The sequence below is a fragment of the Anneissia japonica genome, unplaced genomic scaffold (assembly GCF_011630105.1).
Source record: "Anneissia japonica isolate Jap-2015-1 unplaced genomic scaffold, ASM1163010v1 scaffold1005_len2656397_cov198, whole genome shotgun sequence".
NCBI lineage: Eukaryota > Metazoa > Echinodermata > Crinoidea > Comatulida > Comatulidae > Anneissia > Anneissia japonica.
The window spans coordinates 1668355-1680724 of NW_022683792.1; the positions used below are offsets into that span (position 1 = coordinate 1668355).

The 12370-nt window shown below is 34.5% G+C and overlaps 1 protein-coding gene across 1 annotated transcript in view; it reads left to right on the forward strand.

Moving 5' to 3' along the window:
• Window positions 1-6285: 6285 nt before the first annotated feature.
• LOC117102174 (carboxypeptidase E-like) overlaps window positions 6286-12370 on the forward strand; it is a 31310-nt gene continuing 25225 nt past the window's right edge. The window contains exon 1 of the mRNA XM_033242390.1: window positions 6286-6659. Within this exon, the coding sequence (XP_033098281.1) occupies window positions 6431-6659 (229 nt within the window). The 5' untranslated portion in view covers window positions 6286-6430. The remainder of the gene's footprint in view (window positions 6660-12370) is intronic.

Sequence of the window (12370 nt, forward strand, 5' to 3'; positions counted from 1 at the left end):
CTCCTCCCTAAGAAACTTACAGTAAATACTCAGTTCCCTTATGCAAACTACACAGCTCTGCTACTTAAGCAACTTCACTTTAGCCCTAAGCTAATCCACATCTCTGTTTCCCCTATAGGCAACTCCAAATTCTTCTCCGAACTCAACTCCCTCAGAAACTATATAAATTTTTCTCCTTAGCCACTGCTTCCTTAGCAATTCCGATACCTACAAGCAAAATTGCTCTCAACTCCAGTGCTTAAGCAAATACTAAGCACAGGGGCATAGACTGGTTTCATCCTGGGGTTGGGGGAAGCTTGCGAAAATTGAGAATGTGAACTAGGGGAATACAAAAAAATTGAGGATGCTGAACTAAATTCCACTCCAATGACACCTCAATGGTGATTTTTAGTATTTTAACTCACTTAGTAAAATTAATTGCTGCCGTGGGATGGGGGGGGGGGGGGGGAGTGGTGCCTACGCCATATTACTAGCAACTTCACTTCACTAAGGAAATCCACTTCCAAAGCACTCAACTTCTTAAGAGACTCTGCATTGACTACTATATACTATTAAACACTATAGAACTGTCCAAGAATTATCAAAGGATAAAGAAGTATAAAAATAAAAAATTAGTAGCCTCGAGCATTTATATTATTATAGAAGCAGTAATCCAGACAGAGTATACAAATGCTTTAAACTTTGTATTTATCTTGGAATTATAGTATATATTCAAAAATTTAACTACACAGATAGAGATCATTTAAAATCACAAAAAACCAAACACATAGGGTACTTTTCCGACGATCTTGCGCCCTCAGTTGTTAAAATTTTGTCTTTGTAGAGAAAATAATTTCATGACAAACGACCAGTAGTGCATGCGCAGAGTTTTTTTTATTCAATTTTCGCTGTTCAATAAATTTGCATCTCAAGAGAGTTTTACGAAGGATAATTTACAAAAAACCGCATAAAAATTCGCCTTTTCGTTAAAAAGTTACGACTATTTGAAGTGGAGCTATATGTGTTCGTTTGTACACCGTCATTTGTAATTTTCATGGGTTTTTGATAAGTTTTAAAGCTTATATTTTATATTTTCCGCACGTATCTCCATTTTATAACTAGGACAAATAGTTTATGCAACTTGTTAACTATCATTTTCTTTATGTCTCATTTTCTTACAGTTTCGTACAGAAACATAATTTGAGTTCAAACTGAACATGTTTTCGTAGCAGGGAAATGATATAGGGGCATATTTGTTGTATCGGTTTGACGCTAGCGTGTAGTTGATAACTGACACTCTCTCTAGTTGCCATGCTTTTTCGTCACGCACAAGCATAAGAAGGTTTACTGCGCATGCTCATATTCGGTAATTGAACCTCGTCGTTATCTGCCGCTCTGCTTTCTTATCTAGTCGGAAAAGTAGACTGATCAAAAGAGAGGATTTTGTTGTGACTCCTTCTAATAACAACTCTCTGATTCCACTGATTTTTTTGGCCATTTCGGTAACGTGTCCACAATTTATTTAGAAATAATGTTATTTTATTTATAATTTCTAAATCAGTATTGCTTTATCGGAATATTTTTTTTACTGCAAGCGTACTGAAGCAACCTAAAATATGGGGTCGGCTTTCACAAAAACAGCTCTCGTTCATGAATGCCTGACCCGATTTTCATGGCCATTTCACTAATAAAAAGATAATAAATTGATCAAGCTTTCTTGTCATCTAAAAATTAATTTCATTGCCTTAAGGTGGTCGTCGGAACGCCCAATTATGTAGAGGAGCGAAATCTTAAATCTTGACAATTTCTTATGTTAAGAATAGGAAGGTATTGCTTGTTTTGACGAAAAACTGCGATTTTTCAGCCAATATTTGTCCGAACGACGTGATTTTTGTTTTAGAAGTATAATGGCCTTTTTACCCGTTTAGCTATTAGTTTTAGCAGCAAAATCTCAGTGAACCATTGTTATGGAACCTGTTGTATAAGCTGGCTGGAATGAGATCACTTGTTAATATTACTTAAATAGAGTATAATTGTTGTTTGTTGGTGTGCCTATTCTAGGCTACCAGAGGGGAAGGTGTGTTTTCGAATATTAGGTAGTTTTTACCGCACGACGTTAACCTTAACGTTAACGGATGACGTTATAATTTCTTCATCTTACGTGCGAAGTACGTAAATCTCAGGGTTTACGTGCTCGACGTATGTTAGTTACGGGTTTGCGCATGCGTATTTCGATTTGTTTACAAAAAGGGGCGTGCTATCGCATTGCATGTTGGGTCCTATCGTTAAAGTTAAGGTTAACGTCGTGCATCGAAAACTACCTATTATTTGACAGTCAAAACATATGGTGCCTCGATGCTATGTTGCAAAGAAAGATCATCATACCTTAGTCATTGATGGCGGTATAGAGAACACGGTTGGTGACACACAGTGATTACCAACAAAAGAAATTATTATAGAAAAATAGTTTAAACTCTAAAAAAAAACGTAATAGATGACATTCCAGGCGACATTTTCAATAATCAGTGCACGCAAAAGCTTCTGAAGCATAACCATAATAAGAGATGCTTCAGTGCGCGCTAGCCTTTGAAACCGCAAGCAACACACGCTACCAAATAACCACTTTAATTTGAAGGCTTACCTGTCATCCGCTTCGGAAAAATGATCGCCTAAAACCAGGTCTCGAAAGCGATACCTAGGCGGGAGAGGAGGGACATCGCCATATCCTGTATCAGCCATACTCGATGGTGTATGTACTAATGTAAAACAACTGAAAATAAGCTTCTTAGATATCTTTCGTTTGCTACAACAGTGATTACAGCTCTCATTTTGACTATTGAACTATCTGTTATGGTGGCTAACGCTAAGTAATTGGGAGCACTCAGCTTACTGAAAAAATAATCATGAATACACACGATCAGACTGTTGCCTGTAGACACAGAGAACACTAATAAGTAATATAAACCTCGGATTTTTGTATGTTGCCATTTAATATATTTTTCATTTTTTTATATTTTATATACCATATTTATTTATTTATTCAATTGAACATACACTTTTGTTTCAGTGGCACACAACATTTTAGTGCGTTCAATGAGAAAGAAAAATAACTAAACTAAAAGTTATACAAAACTATTATACAATAACAGTATACATTTATTCGAATAAACGCCTCGCTTTGAACAAACGCCCCCTCGAAAAATGCCCCCTCCATGGCCAGAGCCGCATTTAAAGAGCGGTTTCTGGACAAAACGGCAATAAGTCAAAACGGCAATGACCAAAACGGCGAAAAACAAAAACGACAACACTTTTCTTCCAGAACGGCAATGGACCAAAACGGCAATAAGTCACAACGGCAAGACCAAAACGGCAATTGGCCTAAGTCAAAGCGGCAACAGGCCTAAACCAAAACAGCAACACTTCCAGAATAAATATTGTAAAAAACAGATAAAATTCGCACAAGGCAGGGCAAACAAATTTTACAATAAAAAGATGATGCAAGGATGTGATGATCTATGAAAGTTTTCTTTAAGAATTAAAAGATATTTCCAATGGCCAGCCCTGCAAAAAATACAGACAAAATGATGCTAAACAATTTACGTCATAAAAGTAAAAACGCGAAAAATAAACTAATTATAAACATGAAAGTGTATAACGATTAAATACGGTAAATATGAGGCTAAATTGTCACAGAGGTTAAAAACGCGAAAGAACGATAATAATAATAATAATAATAATAATAATAATAATAATAATAATAATAATAATAATAATAATAATAATAAAAATAATAATAATAATAATAATAACGATAAGAATAATAATAATAACTATAAGAATATTAATAATAACAATAATAATAATAATAATAATAATAATACAAATAATAATAATAATAATAATAATAAAACATACACATTCAATATTAAAAGGATTGAGAGGAAGCAATATAAAAGCAGTAAAACATTTAAATAAATAAAAATTTCAAATACAGGCTACAAATGAGGCTAAAAAATTATGTCATAAAAGTAAAAGATGCGAAATAATGCCAGGTAGCCTATATTTAACCTGTAATGGTGGCACACAAACACACACACCCACCCACACCCCACCCCCCCCCCTCTTTTAAAACATAGGCACAAATGTTAAACCATGGACTGGAGGAACAACTTATGGTTGAATTTTAATACCGGTATTTGTACTATTGTAAACTCACATTGAGAAAATAATAAAAGTTTTGGAAACATCTTACCATAGAGGGCGCTCATCCAAAAACATTTGTTGTCACGTTTGGATTGCAATTCATCTATTAGTAATTACTAGGGTTTATTTATGCATGTCTCATGTTGAATCACGTCAGCTGGTTTTCTACTTTTATACTAAAATATCGTTGAAACTTTCAAACAAGACCAGTATGACTAATTATGTTAAATAGTATTATTTAGGATATTAATAAGAATAATAAGTACCGTAAATAAAAAAGTTTAGGCCTACTTTATAGTCTTTGAATAGGCCTAGGCCTACCCTTAATCTAGGCCTACCCTTAATTTTCTGTCAGCATATGACGTAAGCAATTTTATATAGTAAAACGTCTGTAAATCATTAAAAACTAATTTTAACAATATTTATGACTAATTGAAAGTTAATATACCTTTACTTAAAGACGTATTGTCCCTTGCTAATGTCAAAAAAAAAATCATAAAAAACAATTTTGAAATAAACTTGCTCATATTGCAATAGCATACAAATTATTAACTTGTGCATAAAAATTATTAAATTTAAAAAATGTGTACCCTGGTTTTTAAACTAAAAAATTACATGAAAATAACAAAATACTTTCAGTGAGTGACTGGAAGTGTTTCTATCATTTTTCGCTGTAAACTGATGGGTAGACATTTTTATATACACTAATTTCTATGTTCAAGTTGATAACTTTTATGTTACTTCAAAATGAGCAAGTTAATTTCAAAAAATATTTTTATTGTGTTTTTGGTAGTTAGCATGGGAGTACAATACATCTTTAATGGTATTAAATTAGCAATTGAAATTTAATTATATTTTTTGAGGTTTTCCCTCTGTTTTCTGGGTGGCAGTAAATGTTTTAATCTGACCTGCATTGTGGGGAGTTTATGAGCAATCGCAGTACATCATCAAGACATGATATTATACTCGTAGAACAGCACGCGTATGGTCACATGATCAATTCAGCCCCATATAGTGTAAAACGCTTATCTTCATTTCCGCATACTGCCGATTTGTCTACCAATCAGGAAGCGCTGGACTTCAGAGATTTATGAATGATGGATGGTGAATGCTCGTTTAGTTGTTGGGGCCTCGTACATTGGTTTGGATGAGTAAAGATATGAGTAAGACGGCTGCTCAAAAGATCTAGGGCGAACCAATATTATGAATGAGTATGGCGACGTAAACGTCAAATTAATACAAACCAGACATTGGGTAGAACCCTACATCAAGAGGTTTAATAAATGCACCTATTGGAATATAGATTTGAACGATATGAGCCATAATGGAGCAATTAATTAAGCGAAAATGTGAAATATCGCCATTTATTAGCCACTTATATATTATTCAATTAACATATGCACATGTTGGTAAAATATTTATTTATATAATTTGTTCTAATACATAATGACTATTTTTATATTGGATACTAAGATGTTGTCGAATTCACCAAAATGAATAAAAAAGAACAAAATCATAAGTATCAGATCTTTATGTTTATTGTTTGCGTCTTAATAGTATAGCTAGCTTCCACCATTTTACAGCATAAATCTCAAGTGAAAAACAAAAAATAATCTATAAAGCGGCATCAGTAGGTAGTTAAAAAGGTATTATGATGTATTTTCGATCTCCTGAAAATTAGCACAAAATTATAAAAATCAATTTTTAAATATATCTTTGCTTATGTTGAAGTAACATACGGTAGGAAAATATAAACTTTACCATAGACATTACTGTATAAGAGACAGTATATATAGAGGCCTATATAACATATTATTATCTGGTATAAAAAAAAAAACAGGGTAACTAATAACCACTGTTTTCTTTTTAATTCACTAATTTTAACGCCCAAGTTGATAATTTTATTATGTTTTATTTTACTTCAAAATGAGCAAGTTAATTTCAAAATTGAATTTAATGATTAGTTTAAGGGACTTTATATCTTTAATAATATCCTCCTGCATTAACTGCCCTCTATGATGCTAGGTAACCTTTAACGATAGATAAGAAATTATATATGAACAAAAATAATAATGGAATATTCCATTCCACTGGCCTGTTTTGACTGAGCTTTTTGATTCAGCAGACGAATGACAGCCTACAGGAGAAGTAAACCTCTTAGGTAATAAGTCGGTAAGAGGCCGTGACATTGCTTGTCCTGTCCCGGTACTTTATCAGTTAGTACGCAGGACTCAAAACGAGCCTAGCCATGGAATTACACCAAATAACTATACTCGTGCTGACTTTAGCGTCTTCAATTTTCTCAAGTAATGGAATAGACTTCGTTTATCATCCATATGAAGACATGATAAAACTACTTGAAGATGTCACCAACAGATGTCCCCATATTACGCGTTTATACGAAATTGGCAAAAGTGTCGAAGGGAGGAAGCTATACGTCCTTGAAATAAGTGACAATCCCGGAGTGCACGAAATAGGTGAACTGTGTTTTAATATTTTATATTATTTATATTAGTTATAATGTATTCATTTAGGTTATAACAGGAGCAAATTATAATATAATGATCATGATAATGATAATTATAATGATAATGGCGTTTTGTGTGGCCTCAATATCAGCCAACATCGAGACGAAATGGTCTGAAGGATCCTGTGTACCAATAAATAGCAAAAATAATAGTTCACTGTATTTAACTGATCGTGGTACACCATCATCAATGAACATTAGGTAAATTATAGGCATAGGCCTATGCTTTTAAATTATTCTCACACGTTTACGTCATAATATTGCGCCCATAGTAATCCGTCTTCGAAAATGAAACATCCATGACTATCTTTTAACTGACTGCATGTTCCGAGCTCGTCACCTCGATTAAGCCTATACGCTAGACACGCCTGTGTCTGTTATAAATATACCATACGATACCATGTATTCATGAGAATGCATATAATAATAGATCATAACACGGATGGTGTGAATACTATGATCAGTGCGAAGAGTGTATGTGATCAAACGTCATAATCTAATTGTAACGGGGAAAAACGAGGGTTAAAAAATATGGATAATATGCCTAACTCTACGCATTCCAAAATTCCTTTATGAAGGTCTAAGAGTTCATTCAATGATACGGTAATTAAACTTATGACACGATAATCTCGATGCCTAAACTTAACTAAAAGTTATAACGGTATTTAATGCATTAACATTAGGTACAAAAATTGCAAATACGCTATTTAAAATTTAAAATATAAACACAATTAAGTTAAGATACGATATTATTGTTAAAGTTATTAGTTATTATTATTATTATTATTATTATTATTATTATTATTATTATTATTATTATTATTATTATTTATTATTAGCCCCTATTTATTATTATTATTATTATTATTATTTATTATTATTTATTATTATTATTATTATTAATATTATTATTATTATTATTATTATTATTATCACCAAATGCATAATGTAATTGTTTTATTAATATGCCTATATGTTGGCCTAATCACGTGCTCACAAATTGTTTAGGCCTATACCCATTTATCAATAGGAGCTAACTGATGTTCAGGAACATTAGTCCATGCAATGGCATGGCTTCTTCATGCAAATAAAGATATGTACTGAGATATAAAATGATATGTGGGCAGGGGCAGTGGTTAATCACATTACTTGATGACAATTTTTTAACTTTTGCTCCTCGTCACCCCTGTTCAACCTTCTTTTTTGTTTTGTTTTGTTTTTTGTTTTTTGTCGAAAGATGGAAAATAAATAAATATGTACTAAGCACCAGTAAATGGCAATTGAATGATATTACCAAATTTAGGCAGTAGGGGCCTAGAGCAAGTGCACACGCGCCACTGGGATACCGGTAAGACTGCAGTAGATGCATGGTGACTCATATCGGAAGAAGTAACATACGAAGATGGGGAAGTTGTGGTGTTTTCCATTGTTTTAACTGGTACAAATTACTCCCGTGTGACCGAAACAGATTGTGATATAGTACGTTATAATATGCACTGTCGTAACTTCTGAATTTAGAAAATGAATCTGTTCTTTGTAATAAACACTATTTCACATATAATTATAATGTAATTGCTGTGTTGTTTTAGTGTAACTCTTAAATTATTCACGGCATATTAGCATCAAAAGTAAAAGCAAGCTTCTGCTTGGTGGGGCGGAAGATGTCAACTTAAACACGATCACAGTGACGCTTCAATCATCGTGGTCTAGTATATAAAAAATGTCGGCAAGATACTTTCCGATTCAATTCGTAGTAATTGAGACAAATTTCCTCCTAATTTCTGTCCAAAAAAAAAAAACAGTAATGAACTCCTACATACAGCATGTTAAGAAGAAGAGTGTGTGCAAAATATGACAAGGAATTTATTGACGATCGCGCGTTGTCCTAAATAGCGCGATTTAGAAGCACTGATGCTGTAGGCCAATAAGTCACGCATCTAGTACGGTAATTTTATACTCCGCGAATATACTGAAACTAACACGATACAATTATTAACATTGGTGCGTAGGCCTATGCGTGTGCAAATCCACGTGTAGTGGAGGAAAAGCACCCCGAATCTCAAAATCATTAGGACTTCCCTACACCACCCAGGAGAGAAAGATGCGCTACGTAGAAGATTTATAAAAAAATGTTTCGCTTTGTAAAGAAAAGTGAAATCAGTAACGAGAAATATTCTAGAGGCCAGTGACAATTATTGGGCAGTTTTCAATAATCACGTAGTGGCGGTCAACAATTATGTGGCAACAGTCAATAGTCAATGTGAAAAGGGGATAGAAAAGTTACGTTTAAGTTAACATGATGACGTCACGATTGACACGTAATCTAATGGCACCAAATATACTGATATTTACATGTTTTACATTTCGTTGATTTATGTTTTGCGAAATCATTAATGTAAGTTCTATGTTTTGTATTTTGTGCAGGCCTCATATTATTATCACATCAGATCCCGAACATCAGTAATTTGCTCCTTTAAACATTATCGGCGGCAAATGCGTGTTGCACCCATTTTCCGATAGCCATGGAGACAATACAGATAGGCCTATGACCATTCGTGCATACATACGCCACATACGCAATTATTTGTTGGCACATTCTTTTGTTTAAATTGCGTGGATATTCATTATGTAATTAATAATTGATCAAGTGGAAAAGTTTATTTCTGGAAGTGAGCCGCATTGAATGCTCTTTCAAGTTTTCCCACTGATCTAATAATAAATGCGTACGAAAAAAATCACATACGGTAACTACCGTAAGCGCCGCAGCATGAGTCAAGGGGTGACGCCAGGATTGGGTGGCGCGATGTCCCCGACCGGGATAGGGGAAATGTCCCCCGACAAGAGCAAATTGGCGTGGTCGGGCGTCGCTCAAAACGTTTCGTAAAGCCCCCGAAATTTAGTTGTTTCAAAGGCTTATTTTATCGATTTTATAGACAGATAGCGAGTCCACCAATATGTAGAAAATACAAATATTTTTTTCTCCCCGACGAATTGTGGTTTTTGTAGGTGGGGGTCCTACGGGGTAGGGAGTCCTACTGGTTGGGGAGCCCCCCCCCCCCCCTGGCGCTCCCCCCACTGGCGCTACCCCTGGCTCAGTCTCGGTGGTAAAAGACCTACAGTACGTACCGGTACATGGCGATGTATATCAGGCAATAGGGAGGTGGATATTTGGAACAAGTTTGTCTTGCTTTGTGCATAACATCGGTATTTTGTTATACATTTGGTAAAAGTCAACTGACCTACTAATCGTGATTGTGTGAGTAGGCCTAATGACGTTTCTGTATAGTTGTTTAGGAATAAATGACATTCAATTGCTTAGCAGCAATAAATAAATAACATACCAAAGCAACATTGACTGTCCAGAGAATAACATTTTTGATAAAAACTTTTGTTCTGTAAACGTGGACCTCTGAGGGGCAATGTGTTTCTGATACATTACGCACATATAAAATTATATGGAGGCCTGTAAGCCAGCGCAATGCCTAGTGGATCAAATATGAGTTGACGCAACTGCGCGTGAGGTCTACCACCAACCAATAGCAGACGCGTATTGATATAAATTGAGATACGCGCATAACAGTCAATCACAAGGTGGATAGTAGGATGTTTATACTTTTAAGAGGCAGGGGATAAATGCAGACTAGAAATACGTTATGACAGAATAGTGAGAGATTCACTTTAAGTTATTAAAAAAAATAACGGTTAGGCCTACAAAATTAGAGTCCTACTGTACAAAACTAGTCGTATTATCTGTTGCTCAAACTTTATTTTCCCCGAAAAGCACTCTCCGAAAGACCTCGAAGAGTTTAGAGGTACCACAGGGTAACACATTTTGGCACTGAAATAAAGTGCCTCGCATGCAGTTATTCTATCTATCAATACTTGAAACTGATTACATGACAGGTGACTGGACGCTCGCAACCTAGCACACGCATCTATAGAATGACTTGCTTAGATATGTCTAGCCTAACCATTATGTATAGTTTGCAACAAGTCTTCCGAGAGTTGAGATGGAATTCCACCAGGACTTTTATCAATCATAGATGCAGAACAGCAGTGAATTGAATTGGCTCAATAATGAGATTTTATGTCTGATAAGCAGAAGTAAACTATTAGTTGTGATCATGTGAAAGTGTTCAGAGTTTCTTGTTTTGTATTTCAGCGCCATTAACTTAACTCCGCAAAACATTTTAAAAAATCGTTAAACCGCGTTATAAATCCCACCTGTATTGCTTAAACTTCCAGATGTCCGATAGGGGCTTACTCAAATTGACCTTTCATTATTCTCACACATACACCTGTGAATGATCGGCATTGTTGGCCTTAAAAAAATCGATGAAAAGCGTATTGTTCAGTCTGATAGCCATGAAATGCTTGTATTTTTAGATCTACCCTGACATTTCGTTTGCTTATATCATGTAATATCGGTCTATGAAACCTTCCACGGCGACAGACAATGCCGGATGGAAGGGTTGTCTCAATTATTTACAAGCGTTATGCCTACCGGCATGACGGGTAAAAACCCAGAAACAAAGCGGATAATGCAGTGATTCAATAAATTAATATTAATCAAAAACACACACATAGGCCTAGGCCTATATCTTTTTTTTCACACTCACAAGTTCAAAATGTATGATAACAGCATTACTGCAAGATGGTATTGAATATATATATATATATATATATAATATCGAATGTTAGACATAGGATCTATGTCGTACACGTCAATATGACACGTATCTCTAACGTGAAGGCTGCACGACGGTTAAATTTTGTTGATTCTGGGTTTAGTCTGCTTTTAGACGGAAGAAGATGAAAAAAAAAATAGTTGTTTTAGTTGCTATCACAATTTCCTCTTTAAATCTTGGTGTTTGAAAAACAAAACCAAGGATAACTTTCAATGACCTTTAGAATATAATTTTAAGAAGGCGCTGTTCGGGGCCATTTCGATCAAAGCTGTTTCCCCTCTCTTGATGGTCAATTGTCAATATTACCGAACTCTAACACCAAATGAAGGATAAGTAATAAGCTAGTGCATCGGCAGGAAAAGTTAATCATTCTAGCATGAAAGTTTTCGTAAAATATCTAGCTGGTGTTGTGAGACTGAGCCCCTCGCGTCCACGATCGATGCGCGACTCACGGAGCACAGCATGAAGCTATGTTGACCATCGTGTTGTATACCGTATGTATGTTGAACAGAAAACACAAGTTTGATAGGCCTATGTATATTGCTTACATTTTGCATATACTTATATATAGTTTTTATGATAATATTTTTTATAAGGTATAAAAAAAAATTATATCTTGTGATTTTGTATAATTTTTTTTTGCAAATTTTCGCCTGGTAGTGAGAACAAAGCGTTCCTGTTGAACGATTTTTTAAAATAAATAAAATAATATTTTACATATTATTAGTCTTTGTAAGGCATTGACTAACATTGAAAGACCAGAAGCACAAAAAATGAAGCCTCTGTATTCTTTGCATAATCCTATATACTTTGGCTGGTTTGTAAATATTTTATAGGTTTTTCCTAGTTTAAAACTTCGATCAAATAAATCTAGAGTACTTAGCTGCATGAAATAGGTACTTAAGGGTACTTTGACAGAATTTGTGTATGTTTTTCCTTAATTTCACCACGTCCTATATTATTATTACTATAA